General features: G+C 43.0%; 1 protein-coding gene across 1 annotated transcript in view; it reads right to left on the minus strand.

The window, feature by feature from the left end:
• Positions 1–1,382: 1,382 nt before the first annotated feature.
• XPNPEP2 (X-prolyl aminopeptidase 2) overlaps positions 1,383–20,575 on the minus strand; it is a 128,425-nt gene continuing 109,232 nt past the window's right edge. The window contains exons 17-21 of the mRNA XM_089662247.1: positions 18,910–19,014; positions 15,936–15,995; positions 11,862–11,938; positions 9,970–10,068; positions 1,383–1,702 (exon numbers count right to left, since the gene is read on the minus strand). Of these exons, the coding sequence (XP_089518373.1) occupies positions 1,514–1,702; positions 9,970–10,068; positions 11,862–11,938; positions 15,936–15,995; positions 18,910–19,014 (530 nt within the window). The 3' untranslated portion in view covers positions 1,383–1,513. The remainder of the gene's footprint in view (positions 1,703–9,969; positions 10,069–11,861; positions 11,939–15,935; positions 15,996–18,909; positions 19,015–20,575) is intronic.

Below are 20,575 nucleotides of genomic sequence, written 5' to 3' on the forward strand. Positions count from 1 at the left end.
TAGGGCCTACGACTAAGCCCCTATGGGCGAGGTGAAATGCGTTGGGTGTGTGGTTTAGTTAGGTGAAAATGAGTCGGGGGCGAGCAGCTCCTTCCTTAGCTCCACAGATGGTCCTCTCTCAGAGGGCTGGTGAGGTTCAGCTTTTCTTCTGTCAAGTCTCTCCTGGAGGCAGGCCCCTTCCCTGGGCCCCCTCCCAGGCTCCACACTCTCCTGCTCTCACTTCTTCCACCAAAACTCTCTCTCTCCTACTGAGCAGGTTCAGTTATGCCTAAAGGCTGTCCCAACCCCTTGCCAAGCCTCCTGCTTGGGGATCGGTTGAGATCTTTTAGACATGCAGACCAGCCACTCAGTTCTAGAGACTTCTCCAAGTCTTTAGATCAGGTCAGGGGGAGGTTTCAGAGAGCTGATCTACAGAGCCTCTCAACCCTGACCCAAATATGACCCACCTGGCTATTCCAGATCACGTCAATTGTGATGAAATGTGTAGGTAAGGACGTGCGATCTGACGCTATCAAGATTGTGCATTGAGCAAGTGAATGACAATATATGTTCTGTATGTAGATATCAGGGGTGGACTAACCATTTGGAAACTTGGGCACTGCCCGAGGGCCCGGGGTCAGTAGGGGGCCCCATGAGATGCCCCTGGTACCTTTTTCATAGGCTTTTTTGAGTTTGGGCAAGGACGCAGGGGCCCCATGATCCCCTATTGCCCGGGGGCCCCATGAGTTGTCAGTCCACCCCTGGTCGTTCTTTTTTTACTACAGAATTATGTTGGCCTTTTTTACACCAGCACACTTGGGTTTTGATCTTTGATAGCTAAGATACTTTAATGCCAGTTATGACGAAACGTGTAGGGAAGAGCATATCATCGAACATAGAAGTAAGGAGCCACCTCACCCTACATGTCTCTGCCTAAACCATGCCCTTCTGATGCATTTCACCCCGTCCACCACAACTTTGTCATAAGGCCTACGACTAAGCCCCTATGGGTGAGGTGAAATGAGTCAGGGTGTGGCTTTGGTGGAGACATGTAGGCTGAGGCTGCACCTTTCTTCTATGTCATATGGGCTGGTTAGGAGAGCGAAGTTCCTTCTATTTATGTGCACAATACTTTCTAAATGATTGATCACCGCATTGATTTTGGGATGTAATCTCTGATCTGATACTCTTCCACTCTGGCTGATCCTCTCAGTTTGATCGAATACAATCTATATTGATCTGATGAGAGGTAATGGCTATTTAGCTGTTTGCAGGTTTGATCATTTTAATCGATTCACACATCGATTGGATAATAAAATCAAAGTGTGTATGGTGAGCTCAAGTAGATAACATGTTTGCTCCTGAGTTTGGACACGCTTTATGATAGGAACCAACGCAGGATATCATAGAAAAGTCGCTTTAATAGTTTATCTTTTTTGTTTAATTTTTGGATCCGAAAAAGATCTCATTGAAGCCAGTCCTGGTATGTGGTACAGTACAGTGAGGTGAGGGTGTCGTGGTGTCAGACTTCCATCTACTGGAGGAACAGACTGGTGATGAGAGATACACACAGAACACCCAGAGAGGCCGTCACAATGGTCCCCGGAGACAGAGGCTCCGTGTTCTTCTCCAGCCACTTGTACTCCTCATGGCGGCCCTGTCTCTGCAGCTCCGGCAGCATGATCTGTCTGATCTTCTCGTAATATTTGTCTACATAGCGGATCTAAAGGGAGCAACCACAAATAGCAACATTAACAACTTCAAGTGTTACTAAACCCCGGACCCTGCATTCACTATATCTGCTTTCCCTGGACCCTGCATTCACTATAGCTGCTTTCCCTGGACCCTGCATTCACTATATCCAGTCTCCCCGGACCCTGCATTCACTATATCCGCTCTCCCCCCGGACCCTGCATTCACTATATCCGGTCTCACCAGACTCTGCATTCACTATATCCGCTCTCACCAGACTCTGCATTCACTATATCCGCTCTCACCAGACTCTGCATTCACTATATCCGCTCTTCCTGGACTCTGCATTCACTATATCCGCTCTTCCCGGATCCTGCATTCACTATATCCGCTCTCACCAGACCCTGCATTCACTATATCCGCTCTTCCTGGACTCTGCATTCACTATATCTGGTCTCCCCGGACCCTGCATTCACTATATCCGCTCTCACCAGACCCTGCATTCACTATATCCGCTCTCACCAGACTCTGCATTCACTATATCTGCTCTCCCCGGACCCTGCATTCACTATATCCGCTCTCACCAGACTCTGCATTCACTATATCCGCTCTCACCAGACTCTGCATTCACTATATCCGCTCTCCCCAGATCCTGCATTCACTATATCCGCTCTCCCCGGATCCTGCATTCACTATATCCGCTCTCCCCGGACCCTGCATTCACTATATTCGCTCTCCCCGGACCCTGCATTCACTATATCCACTCACCCCGGATCCTGCATTCACTATATCCGCTCTCCCCGGACCCTGCATTCACTATATCCGCTCTCCCCGGACCCTGCATTCACTATATCCGGTCTCCCCGGACACTGCATTCACTATATCTGGTCTCCCCGGACCCTGCATTCACTATATCCGCTCTCCCCGGACCCTGCATTCACTATATCCTCTCTCCCCGGACCTTGCATTCACTATATCCGGTCTCCCCGGACCCTGCATTCACTATATCTGGTCTCCCCGGACCCTGCATTCACTATATCTGGTCTCCCCGGACCCTGCATTCACTATATCCGGTCTCCCCGGACCCTGAATTCACTATATCCGCTCTCCCCGGACCCCGCATTCACTATATCCGCTCTCCCCAGACCCTGCATTCTTTATATCCGCTCTCCCACAGTACACAGAACATGGAAATGCAATTATTTTATTAAATATAAACTGCTGAATCCGTTTTCTCATCAGCAGTATATAGCAGTCTTGTGACTTCTATCAGTGTCCAGCTGAGCATTGGTTAAAGCTTGTAGGAGGAGTTTTCATTCTCCCCTATGAAGCTGCAGAACCCCTGAACATCTGCCTTGACAGTGCTGATTTTACCTGTGCTGATCACATGCACTCTTCCAAGAAAAAAAAAAAACTCTCTAGCAATACACACCAAACTGAGCATGTGCCGAGTGACTCCTATAGCTCTGTACTATTAATGGATGGATTGGGGACAGTAGAAGAAGGGGAGGATCAGGGAAGACAGGATCAAGACAGGACAGAAGAAGTTTTGGCTTCAGGACAGCAGTTCCCAAACTCAGTCCTCAAGTACCTCCAACAGATCATGTTTTCAGGATTTCCTTCAGCTGTAGAGGTGGTTTAACCCTCATGCTACCAGAGCCATTTTTAATTTTTTTTTTTCTTGTACTGTACACATGTTGACAAAATCGCTTTAGGCCTGCAGATTACTTAAAACCCCCAAACATGAAATATTTTCTGTGTAGCACTACCCCCTTAGGAGTTGCAGAAGATTTGGGTCCCCCCCTATAGTACTGCACAGCCAGGCAAAACGCATTTCCTTCAGAACTTGCTCTTCAGAGACAGTAAACAGACCTTGAACTGGGTTTCTATTTTATTATTGGATGTAAACTAGGATGGAGATGAGGGATACATGGGCTGCCCAAGGAACTGAGGACAACTTCGGGAAACTATATACAAGTGCTCAGAGGGGTTTTTCTCAGTTGGAGAGGTCTCCAGACTCTCCTGGTGTAGAAATCCCTGGACACGGGGATCTAGAGTCTGACTCTTTACCAGCACAGTCCAGCTGGGGGCTAATTAGGTTTCCCACCCAAATGCCCTCTACCCTACTGTAGTCCAGGGGGGTGTAGAAGTACTCACTGTCCCTCTTCTGTAGGTTGGCAGCTGCCTTCAAGCCTTCTGCTAGGCTGGCTCCTTCCTTAGCTCCAAAGATGGTCCTCGCTCAGGGGGTCGGTGAGGTTCAGCCTTCCCTCTGTCAAGTCTTTCCTGGAGGCAGGTCCTTTCACTGGGCCCCCTCCCAGGCTCCACACTCCAGCTCCAGCTCTCACATCTTCCACCCAAACACCCTCTCCCCTACTCTAGTAGAGGGGGTGTAGAAGTACTTACTGTCCTTCTTCTGTAGGCTGTAGGTTGGCAGCTGCCTTCAAGCCTTCTGCTAGGCTGGCTCCTTCCTTAGCTCCACAGATGGTTCTCTCTCAGGGGGTCAGTGAGGTTCGGCCTTCCCTCTGTCAAGTCTTTCCTGGAGGCAGGTCCTTTCCCTGGGCCCCCTCCCAGGCTCCACACTCCAGCTCCTGCTCTCACATCGTCCACCCAAACACCCTCTCCCCTACTCTAGTCCAGGGGGTGTAGAAGTACTCACTGTCCCTCTTCTGTAGGCTGTAGGTTGGCAGCTGCCTTCAAGCCTTCTGCTAGGCTGGCTCCTTCCTTAGCTCCACAGATGGTTCTCTCTCAGGGGGTCGTGAGGTTCAGCCTTCCCTCTGTCAAGTCTTTCCTGGAGGCAGGTCCTTTCCCTGGGCCCCTTCCCAGGCTCCACACTCCAGCTCCTGCTCTCACATCTTCCACCCAAACACCCTCTCCCCTACTCTAGTAGAGGGGGTGTAGAAGTACTTACTGTCCTTCTTCTGTAGGCTGTAGGTTGGCAGCTGCCTTCAGGCCTTCTGCTAGGCTGGTTCCTTCCTTAGCTCCACAGATGGTCCTCGCTCAGGGGGTCAGTGAGGTTCAGCCTTCCCTCTGTCAAGTCTCTCCTGGAGGCAGGTCCTTTCACTGGGCCCCCTCCCAGGCTCCACACTCTCCTGCTCTCACATCTTCCCAAACTCTCTCTCTCTCCTACTGAGCAGGCTCAGCTATGCCTAAGGCTGTCCCAACCCCTTGCCAAGCCTCCTGCTTGAGGATAGGTAGAGATCCTTTAAAAATAAAGACCAGCCACTCCCCCCCCCCCGCCGAGTTCTAGAGACTTCTCCATGTCTCTAGATCAGGGGGAGGTTTCGGGGAGCTGATCTGCAGAGCCTCTCAGTCATGACCCAACTTTGACCCATCTGGCTATTCCACCTGGCTGCTATTCAGCCTCCTACTAACAAAACTAGCTCCCCCTAGCTTCCCTAGGAGGGTGCTACATCTGAAAGCAGAGACCCTGGAGAATGAAATAATGGTAGTGCCAATTTATGTGAGGTTGCAGTAAGTAGATACCCAACATGTCAAGGCTTGGAATGACTTGCACCCATTAGACGGCGAGAAACTTCGATACCCTACATTTTCCATAGGCAACGCCTTAAACCCCCTTACAAGTCATCATTTCACAGCTAGCTGTAAATAAAGGGCGCCTGATGCATGTGTTCATAAGTGGGTCTATATTGTGGTGGGGGGTAAGTGGGTGTATTTTGTGGTGGGGGGTAAGTAGGTGTAGGTTGTGATGGGGGGCTCAATGTTTTTTATGCTTTTTTTTTCCAGAAAACAATTTTTCATCAAAACAGTCAAATATTTGTTTTTTTGTGTGACGGGTTCTCTTTAACCACTAGTCTACAGGGCACTTCTACCCCCTTCCTGCCTACAGGGCACTTCTACCCCCTTCCTGCCTACCGGGCACTTCTACCCCCTTCCTCCCTACAGGACACTTCTACCCCCTTCCTGCCTACAGGACACTTCTACCCCCTTCCTGCCTACAGGACACTTCTACCCCCTTCCTGCCTACAGGACACTTCTACCCTCTTCCTGCCTACCGGGCACTTCTACCCCCTTCCTGCCTACAGGACACTTCTACCCCCTTCCTGCCTACAGGGCACTGATACCCCCTTCCTGCCTACAGGGCACTTCTACCCCCTTCCTGCCTACCGGGCACTTCTACCCCCTTCCTGCCTACAGGACACTTCTACCCCCTTCCTGCCTACAGGGCACTTCTACCCCCTTCCTGCCTACCGGGCACTTCTACCCCCTTACTGCCTACAGGGCACTTCTACCCCCTTCCTGCCTACAGGACACTTCTACCCCCTTCCTGCCTACAGGGCACTTCTACCCCCTTCCTGCCTACCGGGCACTTCTACCCCCTTCCTGCCTACAGGGCACTTCTACCCCCTTCCTGCCTACAGGGCACTTCTACCCCCTTCCTGCCTACAGGGCACTTCTACCCCCTTCCTGTCCAGGCCAATTTCCAGCTTTCAGCGCTATCGCACTTTGAATGACAATTGCGCGGTCATGCAACACTGCACCCATATGACATTTTTAGCATTTTTTTGAGACAGATAAAACTTTATTTTGGTGGTATTTAATCACCTCTGGGTTTATTTTTTCTTAAACAAACCAAAAACCACTGAAAATTTTGAAAAAAAAAGTTTTTTCTTAGTTTTTGTTATACAATTTTGTAAATAAGTGATTTTTCTCCTTCACTGATGTGTGCTAATGAGGCTGCAATGGTGAGCACTGATAGGCTTCACTGATGGACACTGATAGGTGGCACTGATACATGACACTGATATATGGCCCTGATAGGCAGCACTGACTGGCACTGATAGGCGGCACTGACTGGCACTGTTAGGCAGCACTGACTGGCACTGTTAGGCGGCACTGATGCGCACTGATAGGTGACACTGACTGGCACTGATAGGTGGCACTGATTGGCAGCACTAATAGGTGGCACTGATTGGCATTGATAGGTGGCACTGACTGGCACTGATGGGTGACATTGAAAGGCAGCTCACATGGGCACTGATATGTGGCACTGATGAGCACTGACTGCTGGCACTGATGGACACTGACAGGTGGCACTTCTGGGGCCACACTGATCATCAGGGCACTCTGATCATCAGTGCCCTGATGATCAGTGTACATGTCCCCTCCGCGGAAAGCTGATTACCGGCTCTCCTCTCCTCTGTCAGCGTGACAGCTCGAGAGGAGAGAGCGCACCGGCGATCGCCGCGCTGCGCGCTCCCTGAGCCGCGCACGCGCGGTGAGAATGGAAGGACGTCATATGACGTCCTATCAGAACGAGAGAACCACCTTGCGCCCGTCGTTGTACTATATGGTGGGCGGAAGGTGGTTAATAAGACATCAAGGCTGTTCCCCTGCCCTCCAATGTAGCCAATGTAGTGAAGCTCTGATATTTGTTTTACAGATGGAAGTGTCTTGAAAGCTAAACTCCCATGTGGGTGTTACCTAGGACGGTCTGCATGCAAATACAGCCTGGCTAGGAACACTCAGGCTGGCCATACACTGTACAATTTTCTGTCCAATTTTTGCCCGATTTCCTTTAGATTTACATTCAACTATGTAGTACAAGAGCCTTCCTAATTGGATACAATTGAAAGCGTTGTTTAGGTTTGACCTCCTATTATATGGTTTTTCGTAAATCTAAAGCAAATTTCTCAAGAAAATTGTATAATGTATGGCCAGCCTTACTCTTTCAGACTGACATCCACCCATCTAGGCATTTTGATATTTGCATAACTCCTCCCAAGAGCCCGCCCATTGCTTGCATCAGGCTTGACTGCTCTTGAGAGAAAGCTATGTACAGCACCCTGCCAGCCCCCTCCACCAGGCTTGATCTGTCTGCATAGAGATGCACAGAGACCCAGTGATGATGTTACTGGTTCTAAAATAAGAGATGTAATGAAAGCAGAAAAGTTTTATTTAAAAATGTTATTAATATGTTGATGAGGGGGGTGGGGGGAATCAGGGAAGGAAAAAAATATGCACAAAGCACAAATATCCTTAGCTTTACTTTCACCATTTGACTCATCATTAAATCTCATCAGACTCATTAGTTCAATTATTACTTTTTTGAGAATAAAGATTCTTATCCCGGGGTGTTAGTCTGCAATTTGAATCTATAAAAGTACAGCTCTTGTGAGCCCTCTGCTGGGTGCCTTATATATTACTGCAGATCTGCCTACTGATTTCATTCTGACATTTTTATTATTGTTATTATCATATTATCATCATCTTGGTGATAATAATAATACCAATATTAATAATAATAATAATAATAATAATAATAATGTATTATTATTATCACCATGATAATGATAATATAATAACAATAATAATATTAATAATAATAGAAAAAAAACAACAACAATAATATTATTGTATTATTATTATCATCATTATTATTACTATTATTATTATCATATTATCATCATCATCATCGTGATAATAATAATACCAATATTAATAATATTAATATTGTATTATTATTATCACGATGATGATGATAATATGATAATAATAATAATAGAAAAAAAAAACAACAATAATATTATTGTATTATTATTATCTTTACTATTACTGTTATTATTATTATCATATTATCATCATCATCGTGATAATAATAATAATATTAATAATAATAGAAAAAACAACAACAACAATAATATTATTGTATTATTATTATCATTACTATTACTATTATTATTATTATCATATTATCATCATCATCGTGATAATAATAATACCAATATTAATAATAATAATAATATTATATTATTATTATCACCATGATAATGATAATATGATAATAATAATAATAATAGAAAAAAAAACAACAACAATAATATTATTGTATTATTATTATCATTACTATTACTATTATTATCATATTATCATCATCATCGTGATAATAATAATATAATATTATTATTATTATTAATATTGGTATTATTATTATCACGATGATGATGATAATATGATAATAATAATAATAGTAATAGTAATGATAATAATAATACAATAATATTATTGTTGTTGTTGTTTTTTCTATTATTATTAATATTATTATTATTATCACGATGATGATGATAATATGATAATAATAATAATAATAATAGTAATAGTAAAGATAATAATAATACAATAATATTATTGTTGTTGTTTTTTTTTTCTATTATTATTATTATCATATTATCATCATCATCGTGATAATAATAATACAATATTATTATTATTATTAATATTGGTATTATTATTATCACGATGATGATGATAATATGATAATAATAATAATAATAGTAATAGTAATGATAATAATAATACCAATATTAATAATAATAATATTGTATTATTATTATCACGATGATGATGATAATATGATAATAATAATAATAGAAAAAAAAAACAACAACAATAATATTATTGTATTATTATCTTTACTATTACTATTATTATTATTATTATTATTATCATATTATCATCATCATCGTGATAATAATAATAATATTAATAATAATAGAAAAAACAACAACAACAATAATATTATTGTATTGTATTATTATTATCATCATTATTATTACTACTATTATTATTATTATTATTACTACTACTATTATAATTATTATATTTTATTATTCATTTTACTATTAATTTGTATTATTATTATCATCATCATCATCATCATCACTATTATTATAAACCTAATGGTGATATTATTATTACCATTAGGTTAATAATAATAGTAATGATGGTGATAGCAATAATGATAGTATGATAAGATTTATGATGATAATAATATTAACAATAATTATAATAATAATTTTTTTTTATTAACCTAATGGTGAAGATAATAATAATAATATACTACTACTACTACTAATATAAACAAAATAATAATAATATTAATAATAATAATATCACTATCCCACAACTTCCTTGCAGAGTGACAGGAGTGACCATGGCAATTACTTTCAATATTTTATCAATTTCCCTTTATTTAAAATTTCCGCAATACCGCTCATTTTCCCAACAAACCCATCACATGTTGTGGTCATCACTAATGCTCTCACATTTGATACAAGACTGAATTAAAAATGCTGGCTTCAGATGTACGCGTACTTTAAATATATATATATATGTGTGTGTGTGTGTGTGTGTGGTGTGTGTGTATATATATATATATTGAGCATACACATTATACTCTTTTTGCGTGAATTGATAAACACATATATTAAGTCACTTTTTGTTTGCTTCATTTTGAAACGACAGAAGCTGCGGTAGTTCCTGTAAAAAGTGAACTCTCACCTGTGCCTCAGTCATAATACTGGTGTCCATCAGATTTCGGTCATATGGCACCAATGTCACCGTCTCAAACGTTAGATATTTCTGTCCTCCAAATGTGTACTGCAGAAGAGAAAGAATAAGTTCAGTTCATCCAGCCATGAAACAGTCTGCAAGTGTCATTGAATACATTGTATTGTTTCATTGTTTTCATTATTTCATTCTTACGTAGTTCAAACATAATGCTTGATCTGTATATTACATAACCTAAAGAAACCTGGCAAGTTAAAAACATTTGTATAAAATGTTTTACTATTTAACCCCTTCTTAACATACAGTTAACCCTAATTACCTCCTTCCTCCCCTTCTCACCTTAGCTATTATTTTTCTGCATATTTTTTGTATTAGGTCTATTTTTTACCAAAATTATTATTTTTATTTTCTTTCATTCAGTTTGTTAATTTTTCTGGATTGCGTAATAAAAAATATGGAAAATTAAAAAAAAAGAAAAGCTTTATTTAAATTTGCAGATAACTCTGTACCAGAAACATTATTTTAGTGCATTTTTTAAAGAACATATTATAGAATAAATTGTATACTTTTTATTTGCAGCAAAACAATTTTTTTTAAGTAAAATGTAAACATATAACCTGGGAATCATGGACACCACATCCCAAGAAGTATTATAACAATATGAAAGAATGCAAAGGTATTTTTTAAGTGCCAGAAGCAGGGGCGGACTGACCATTTGGAAACCCGGGCACTGCCCAAGGGCCCGGGGTCAGTAGGGGGGCCCCTTGAGATGCCCCTGGTACCTTTTTCATAGGCTTTTTTGAGTTTGGGCAAGGACACAGGGGCCCCATGATCCCCTATTGCCCGGGGGCCCCATGAGTTGTCAGTCCGCCCCTGGCCAGAAGTCACACTCCTAACCTCCTGAGGAAGCAAATGATTGGCAAAACATGTTGATTTGAAGTTACGACATGTCTATTCAAGCCACGTAGATATCTCTTCATGGTTTTTAAAAACCTAACAACCACATAAAAGTTGTTTTTTACAATGTTTATTTTGTAACAAAATGTAGGATTTTGTTACTTGTGTGATTTGTGGCACCTAAAAATCCCTTTGCCTTCTTTCATATTTCTACATTTATTCTTCTTTTTTTCATATCAAAAAATAAAAATGCACTTTTTCATGAATAGATGAAATAGGAAATAAAATAATTTTTGGTAGACATTATTGCCAAAATAAAGCCTATCCCACCCCACTCCCACCCCCCCTCCAAAAAAATTGTATGTGTTACTTTGTAAACTAAGTAATGAAAATGTTATCGCCAAAATAACAGACCCACAGTGAAAATGGAAACTTTGCTCTGCTCCAAAGGGGGGGTGGGGGTTGGGGAATCCAACCTGTGTTGGGGGTTTCACTCACCTCCTTATCAGGGTTAATTAATACAGTATTAGACTGAGGAGAGTCTTAGGGGAATAGAAATGGTAAAGTATACATTGTAAAAGGTGTCAGGTAAGTGTTTTGGATGGGAGTGGGAAGTACTGCAGGGAATACATTAAGATAAAAAATACCTAAATTATTACATTCTTTCATAAGGTGGACTGTGCCTTTAAGGTGTGTATATCTATTTTTTTTTTTAATTGTATGAGGCAGTTGGGGGTTGAGGTTTGCAAAAATGGGCATTATCTGGCATAAAGTAAACCAGCAGTATACAGAGTTTTTTTTTAATTTTTTAGGAATATTTAGGAATATTTTTAACTGCTGATAATATTTAAACCATTTATGTTAAATACAAAGTATTCCTTTAATCATTATTCTAATTCAGGAGTATTGTTAATGATATTGCACGCATGTTTGTTGCAAGCCAACATCACATCAGACCGAATTTAGCTAGAAAACAAAAAGATGACCTTAGTATGTGCCTCCACCACCAGTACAATATCCTCAATCCGAATACCAAAATATCCATCATGGTAGTAGCCCGGTTCTAGAGAGAGGGAATTGTAAAGAAAAGAAGAGAGGGTCAAGGTGTGTCTTCGAGATTTTTCTGGGCATAACATACTTACAGTTAATTGACATCTATACGATCAATGACTGCTTGATTTAAAAAAAAAAATTATTATTATTATTATTAATAATAATAATTTTAAATAAATAAATTATAAAAAAAATTATATATTATATATATATACACACACACATAATATATATATATATATATATATATATATATATATATACACAGTGGGGATCGAAAGTTTGGGCACCCCAGCTAAAAATTTGTATTAATGTGCATAAAGAAGCCAAGGAAAGATGGAAAAATCTCCAAAAGGCATCAAATTACAGATTAGACATTCTTATAATATGTCAACAAAAGTTAGATTTTATTTCCATCATTTACACTTTCAAAATAACAGAAAACTAAAAAATGGCGTCTTCAAAAGTTTGGGCACCCTGCAGAATTTATAGCATGCACTGCCCCCTTTGCCAAGCTGAGACCTGCCAGTGCCATGGATTGTTCTCAATCATCGTCTGGGAAGACCAGGTGATGTCAATCTCAAAGGTTTTAAATGCCCAGACTCATCTGACCTTGCCCCAACAATCAGCACCATGGGTTCTTCTAAGCAGTTGTCTAGAAAACTGAAACTGAAAATAGTTGACTCTCACAAAGCTGGAGAAGGCTATAAGAAGATAGCAAAGCATTTTCAGATGTCAATATCCTCTGTTCGAAATGTAATTAAGAAATGGCAGTCATCAGGAACAATGGAAGTTAAAGCAAGATCTGGAAGACCAAGAAAAATATCAGACAGAACAGCTCACAGGATTGTGAGAAAAACAATTCAAAACCCACGTTTGACTGCACGATCCCTCCAGAAAGATCTGGCAGACACTGGAGTTGTGGTACACTATTCCACTATAAAGAGATACTTGTACAAATATGGTCTTCATGGAAGAGTCATCAGAAGAAAACCTCTTCTACGTCCTCACCACAAAAATCATCGTTTGAACTTTGCAAATGAACATATAGACAAGCCTGATGCATTTTGGAAACAAGTTCTGTGGACCGATGAGGTTAAAATTGAACTTTTTGGCTGGAATGAGCAAAGGTACGTTTGGAGAAGAAGGGGCACAGAATTTAATGAAAAGAACCTCTGTCCAACTGTTAAGCATGGGGTTGGATCAATCATGCTTTGGGGTTGTGTTGCAGCCAGTGGCACAGGGAACATCTCACGAGTAGAAGGAAAAATGGATTCAATAAAATTTCAGCAAATTTTGAATGGTAACTTGATGCCATCTGTGAAAAAGCTGAAGTTAAAGAGAGGATGGCTTCTACAAATGGATAATGATCCTAAACACACCTCAAAATCCACGGGGGATTACATCAAGAGGCGTAAACTGAAGGTTTTGCCATGACCTTCACAATCTCCTGACCTCAACATAATTGAAAATCTATGGAAAGACCTTAAAAGAGCAGTGCGTGACAGACAGCCCAGAAATCTCAAAGAACTGGAAGACTTTTGTAAGGAAGAATGGGCAAAGATACCTCAAACAAGAATTGAAAGACTCTTGGCTGGCTACAAAAAGCGTTTACAAGCTGTGATACTTGCCAAAGGGGGCAGTACAAGATATTAACTCTGCAGGGCGCCCAAACTTTTGCAGACGCCATTTTTTTGTTTTCTGTTATTTTGAAAGTGTAAATGATGGAAATAAAATCCAACTTTTGTTGACATATTATAAGAATGTCTAATCTGTAATTTGATGCCTTTTGGAGATTTTTCCATCTTTTCTTGGCTCCTTTATGCACATTAATACAAATTTTTAGCTGGGGTGCCCAAACTTTCGATCCCCACTGTATATATATATATATATATATATACATATACATACATGCACATATATATATATATATATATATATATATATATATAAAAAAAAAATATATATATATATATATATATATATTATACTCCAAAGACATGCTGGTTGGTTAATTGTCTCTTTTCTTGCCTAAATTGGTCCTAGTCAGGTCAGGGCTCTCTTAATGAATGGGCACACCTGGGCACTTCACAGGGTCCCCAGGTGCATGGGGGGGGCACACGGTCAGGGCCAGAAAAAGGGGGGTGAGCGCTGTGTTGGGGGGTGCACTGGCAATTTGGCCTTTCATGCCGCTCTTCGACAGGAGTAACTGCAATGTCACTCCTGTTAGAAGGAGCAGTGGCTGGCTTCTGCTGGAAAGAGGACTCCAAGCTTCCTCCTCCATCCTGCAGGGGGCAGAAGAGAACCGGCACTGAGACTGAGAACTCACTCAGTCTCAGCATGGAAGAGGAAGGAGGAGCTACTTTCATTGCAGATGGGGAAGGCATTTGTGATCTGTGTGTATAAGGGGGGAAGGGGAGGGGGGGCGGCACAACTCTGATGGATGGGGACACTGCAATGGGGACACCATGATGGGGACACCTGATGTAAGGCAAAACTATGATGGGGATCACCAGATGTACAGGGACTCTGTGATAGGGGAACCTGATGTATATTAAAACTGTGATGGGGGACACCTGATGTATGGGGACTCTGTGATAGGGGAACCTGATGTATGGGGACACCTGATGTAAGGGAAAGCCGTGATGGGGGACACCTGATGTACGGGGACTCTGTGATAGGGGAACCTGATGTATGGGGACACCTGATGTAAGGGAAAACTGTAATGGGGAACACCTGATCTATGGGGAGTCTGTGATTGGGGAACACTTGATGTATGAGGACACCTGATGTAAGGGAAAACTGTGATGGGGGATACCTGATGTACGAGGACTCTGTGATAGGGGAACCTGATGTATGGGGACACCTGATGTAAGGGAAAGCCGTCATGGGGAACACCTGATGTACGAGGACTCTGTGATAGGGAAACCTGATGTATGGGGACACCTGATGTAAGGGAAAACTGTGATGGGGAACACCTGATGTACGAGGACTCTGTGATAGGGGAACCTGATGTAAGGGAAAACTGTGATGGGCGACACCTGATGTACGAGGACTCTGTGATAGGGGAACCTGATGTAAGGGAAAACTGTGATGGGGGATACCTGATGTACGAGGACTCTGTGATAGGGGAACCTGATGTATGGGGACACCTGATGTAAGGGAAAACTGTGATGGGGGACAATTGATGTATGGGGACACCTGATGTAAGGGAAAGCCGTGATGGGAGACATCTGATGTACGGGGACTCTGTGATAGGGGAACCTGATGTATGGGGACACCTGATGTAAGGGAAAGCCGTGATGGGGAACACCTGATGTACAAGGACTCTGTGATAGGGGAACCTGATGTATGGGGACACCTGATGTAAGGGAAAGCCGTCATGGGGAACACCTGATGTACGGGGACTCTGTGATAGGGGAACCTGATGTATGGGGACACCTGATGTAAGGGAAAACTATGATGGGGAACACCTGATTGTATGGGGATTCTGTGATAGGGGAATCTGATGTATGGGGACACCTGATGTAAGGGAAAACTGTGATGGGGACTGTCTGGTAGAGGCTCCAGTGCATTACTTTGCCCAAGGGCCCACGATACTGGTAATTTGACACTGGCCCTAGTATGTACAGTATGTATATGTGATAGGGGCCTTAAATTGTAAGCACTGCATAAATTGATGGCGCTATACAAATACCTGTAATAAATAATGAATATATATATATATATATATATATATATATATATATATATATAAAATATATCTTCAATTGCTTCTTTGTTGTTAGAGCTGTTGATAGCGTAGTTCTACCTCTAAGTTGCACCGAGGCTTGTGCACAGCAACCAAGTAAAGTCAACTAAAGGTCGAAGGGCAAAGTCTGAAATCCAGTTGAATTTTATGTAAGTGTAACAAAGATCCCTGTGTGAGTCTAGATGTCTCATTGCTTTCTAGTCATCACAGAATAGACTTGTTTAATGAAATAAGACAATCAAATGTAAAAATATACCAATTGATGAGAACATTCCTTTGGTCAATGCGATATTGCTGGACTGAAATCCTACGGGCCCTGGAGAAGAAAATAATGATATACTGTAGGTAATCATTTACATGACGTATTTTTGCAAAGGTAAGCATGACTGTAGACACGACTGTCACCTGATCTGGTAATGAGATGTTGTCCCTGAACATTCTGGTGCCATATGTTGGGGAAAATTGTTTCAATAAGATAAGCTACCTCTAGAGATGTCTTTGTGTGCCTCTCCTGATCTATAACATCCTCCAATCTTCTGGGAAGAGATTCCAAAATTTTAGAGCATGCTTCTGGAAATTTGAGCCCTCACAAAGAGCATTTGTGAGGTCAGATACTGATGTCGGATGAGAAGACCTGGCTTGCAATGGACGTAGGGGCAGGACTCCATGAAGGCTACTCAGGTTCCTCCACACCAAAATCATCAAACCATGTCTTTATGGGGCTGGCATGTGTAGAGGGGCACATTCATACTGGAACAAAAAAGAGCCTTCAACAAAGTATAGTTAGCCCACCGATGTCTATAGAGTTCAACCAATAGAAAAAATATAAACTAAAAACCTGCAAGGATAGAAGAACCCTAAACCCACACTTGATCCTGAGGAAACATAAAAAAATCCCTTGTAATGCAGGGTCCAATTATCTCTAACAGGTAATAAAATTCCTTGCTTTCCTTCCTACACTATATTGCCAAAAATATTGGAACGCCATGGAATTCCAGTCTTCGTCCGTAGGGTTCAATATTGAATTGCCCCGCTCTTTGCAGCTATAACAGCTTCAATTCTTCTGGGAAGGCTGTGCACAAGGTTTAGGAGGGTGTCTATGGGAAGGTTGGACCATTCTTCCAGAAGCACATTTGTCAGGTGAGGCACTGATGTCAGGGGAGGAGGCCTGGATCACAGTCTCTATTCTAATTCATCCCAAAGGTTGAAGTCAGGACTCTGTGCAGGACAGTCAAGTTCCTCCACCCCAATCTTGCTCATCCATGTCTTTATGGACCTTGCTTTGTGCACTGGTGCACAGTCATGTTGGAACAGGAAGGGGCAGGGGCGGACTGACAACTCATGGGGCCCCCGGGCACTAGGGGATCATGGGGCCCCTGTGTCCTTGCCCAAACTAAAAAAAAGCGTATGAAAAAGGTACCAGTGGCATCTCATGGGGCCCCCTACTGACCCCGGGCCCTCGGGCAGTGCCCGAGTTTCCAAATGGTCAGTCCGCCCCTGGGAAGGGGCCATCCCCAAACTCTTCCCACAAGGTTGGGAACATGAAATTGTCCAAAATGTCTTGGTATGCTGACGCCTTAAAAGTTCCCTTCACTGGAACTAATGGGCCAAGCCCAACCCCTGAAAAACAACCCCACACCATAATCCCCCCTCCACCAAACTTTACACTTGGGGGTGGAGTTGGGGTTGCACACTGTGCAAAGAGCATCCCTGAACCCTGAACTCTGTACACAGCACATCCCTGAACTCTGCACTGTACGTAGTGTACTCCTGAACTCTGCAATCTGTAAGTAATGCACTCCTGAACCCTGCACTCTGTACACAGCGCACTCCTGAACCCTGAACTCTGTACACAGCACACCCCTGAACTCTGCACTGTACATTGTGTACTCTTGAACTCTGCACTCTAAGTAATATACTCCTGAACCTTGTACTCTGTGCATAGTGCATTCCTGAACTCTGCATTCTGTACGTAGCACACCCCTAAATCCTGCATTCTGTGCACAGCGCACCCCTATACCCCACACTCTGTACATAGCACACTCCTAAACCCTGCACTCTGTACATAGGTCACCCCTAAACTCTGCACTCTGTACATAGGTGACCCCTAAACCCTGCACTCTGTACATAGGTCACCCCTAAACTCTGCACTCTGTATGTAGTGCACCCCAGATACAACCTGCCCTTTGAGGGCAACCATACTGCTGATGTGGCCCGCAATGAAATTGAAATTGAGTTTAACACCCCTGCCCTAAGGCCATTGTTTACTGTATGGATCATCATAAGTCTATGGTATTATTACTTCCACCATACATGTATTCAAACAACATGAACCTATTCCTCCATCTTCATCTCAACAAAGAAAAAATTCAGTTAAGTTAAACTTTTCTTCATAATCTGTAATACTCACCTTTCCTGGTATTCAGCTCTGGGTCTTTTCCTATTGCCATGGGCAAACACGAGCCAGCTCTCCTGATTGGCATTGGCTTAACCACTGGCTTACATGTACATGATTGACTGCAAGTGGTTATACTGAGGGTATGGCTGCAGCTGTCAGCCATAACCCCAGTATTTTGCTTAGAGCAGACAAAACCCTACAAAGTAAAAGCAATCCTAGGGGCTAATTGGCCCCTGGATTGCTTTTACAGGTGGCGGAAGGGGGTCCACTCCCTCCTGCCTCTCTCCGGTGCCTCTCTTTACTCTTCCGTTCCAGCATCCAACCCGGCGATTGGGCCGGCTTACAAAAGAGGTGACTGGAGACTGGATTGTCTTCGATCAACTCTATGGTCAAGGAGACTGGAAGCGATGTGTGGTTTTGCCGCTTCCGGTTTCCCCAGGTTTAAACAGAGCCATTGATGAATAATAAAAGCATCTGATCACACCATTCTTGATGTGACCAGCTGCTTTTAAGGGCAGAAGAGACATCTGTGCACCTCCATGTCTTCAAGTGCACTCCTTTGCCTCCATGACATGTGCCTTTCCTTTGCTGGCCCCTGGGATCCAACCATTCCCCCATTGGGCAGAGCCATCTTAACTCTAACATGGCTTAGAGTAGTGCAGTCAGGCTGTCAATCACAACCCCCCCCTCAAAGACACCTCTGCCGTTCTTGTTACGGTCATGTATCACTTGTCTCTCCTGAGGTAAGTGGCCAGAGGGAGAAGTTGGAGATGGAGATGAGAAAAGTTCAGTTTCATACAAAAAATTCTTGACTTTATATTGGTTGACTTACACTCATGAACCGCAAAAAAGTTTCCTATTCCATGTCCAGTTCCATGTCCATAATTCAGTCCCGCCTTCCATAGGGCTTCCCTGGCAAACGCTTCTACAAGTCTTCCTGATGGAAACATGACATTACTATTAGAAATCTGATATAGTATCTAATGCCGAGATCAGACACTCTCAGCTTAACTTTATTAAGTTGTAAAGATATTTAGATGACGGCTTAAAGGTGTAGCGCTGGCCCCCGAGAGGGCCCACTGATTTGCCACAGGTTCCTCTCTCAAATTAGTGCAGTTGTAGCCAGGCACACAGCAACAGTCACTCCTCCTGGCTCAATGAGCAGTCCAGGGTTTGCCTTTTTGAAATTTATTTCTGAATATACGTAGATGGGGCACAGGGAGCTGTGGGATACTCTAGTAACCAGGGGCGGACTGACAACTCATGGGGCCCCCGGGCAATAGGGGATCATGGGGCCCCTGTGTCCTTGCCTAAACTCAAAAAAGCCTATTAAAAAGGTACCAGGGGCATCTCATGGGGCCGCCTACTGACCCCGGACCTTCGGGCAGTGCCCGAGTTTCCAAATGGTCAGTCCGCCCCTGCTAGTAATACTTTACTTTGTCACTACTTCTTAGAACAGATCCTTTGGTAGAAAACAAGGGGATGGGCAGCATTGAGACATCCTAATGTAGTGCTACCCCCACAGGAGCCGCTGAGTTTTGTTTTGGTCCCCCTAAGTGTTGCAGGGCCAAGCAACACACATTTTGCACATCTTCACACAAAGTTAAGTCAGTGAGTCAGTAAAACAGACCTTGAGCTTGTTTTTGTGGCTTTTATTAGGGCTTGATAACTTGGATGGGGTATAGTGGTATATGGGATGCCCAAAGAACAGTTAAACTTGAGGACAAACTTCTTTGCAACCTGTACACTGTACAAAAATTGGATCAGAAATACAGCACTGTCTCTTTAAGGAGCACTGAAGTCCCCTTTGGTCGTTTGGTGTACCTCCTCAGACCCCAGAGGTTATCCCTGGGCAAGGGAATCCAAGGTCTGGCAATTAAGTAGTCCTGGATGAGAACTAGTTGGGTCTTGCACCTAACCACTTTTTCCCTTTATCTGGCCCAGGGGATGTAGAAGTACTAGCACTGTCCTGTTAGCTTGGTGGGTTGTGGCTGCTTTCGGGCCTTACGCTGGGCTGGCTTCTTCCTGGCTGTACAGGATGTCCTCCCTAGAAGACTTGGAATAATGGAGATCCCCCTGTCCCGCAACCAGCCTGTAGGTAGGCTCCCCTTCCTGGGGCCCCCTCCCAGGCTCCACACTCCAGTCTTCTCTTCACCTGACTCCTCTGCTGCACAGGCTCTGCCATATTTAAGGGTTGCCCTTGGCCACTATGCCCAGCCTCTGCCTGAGGATTGGCCAAGTTCCCTGGGCCTCCTCCCCTTCTCCGGCCCTCTTCCAGAAAGTTCAAGCAGTTTCTGGAAGAGTGGGAGGGCTCCAGAAGCCCTGACCTGTAGAGTCTCCCAGCCTGTCCTGAGGTGAACCAATTACCTCACTCCCAGGCTGACTCATCCCAGGCTGCTACTCAGCCTCTGACTAGCAAAAATAACAAAGCTTATCACTAGAGGACGCTACATCAAGAAATGTCCCAGTCCATGCATGCTCAAGCACCTATGCTCAAA

The sequence above is a fragment of the Staurois parvus genome, unplaced genomic scaffold (assembly GCF_062004578.1).
Source record: "Staurois parvus isolate SC_StPar_1 unplaced genomic scaffold, SC_StPar_1.0 ptg001447l, whole genome shotgun sequence".
NCBI classification, from domain to species: domain Eukaryota; kingdom Metazoa; phylum Chordata; class Amphibia; order Anura; family Ranidae; genus Staurois; species Staurois parvus.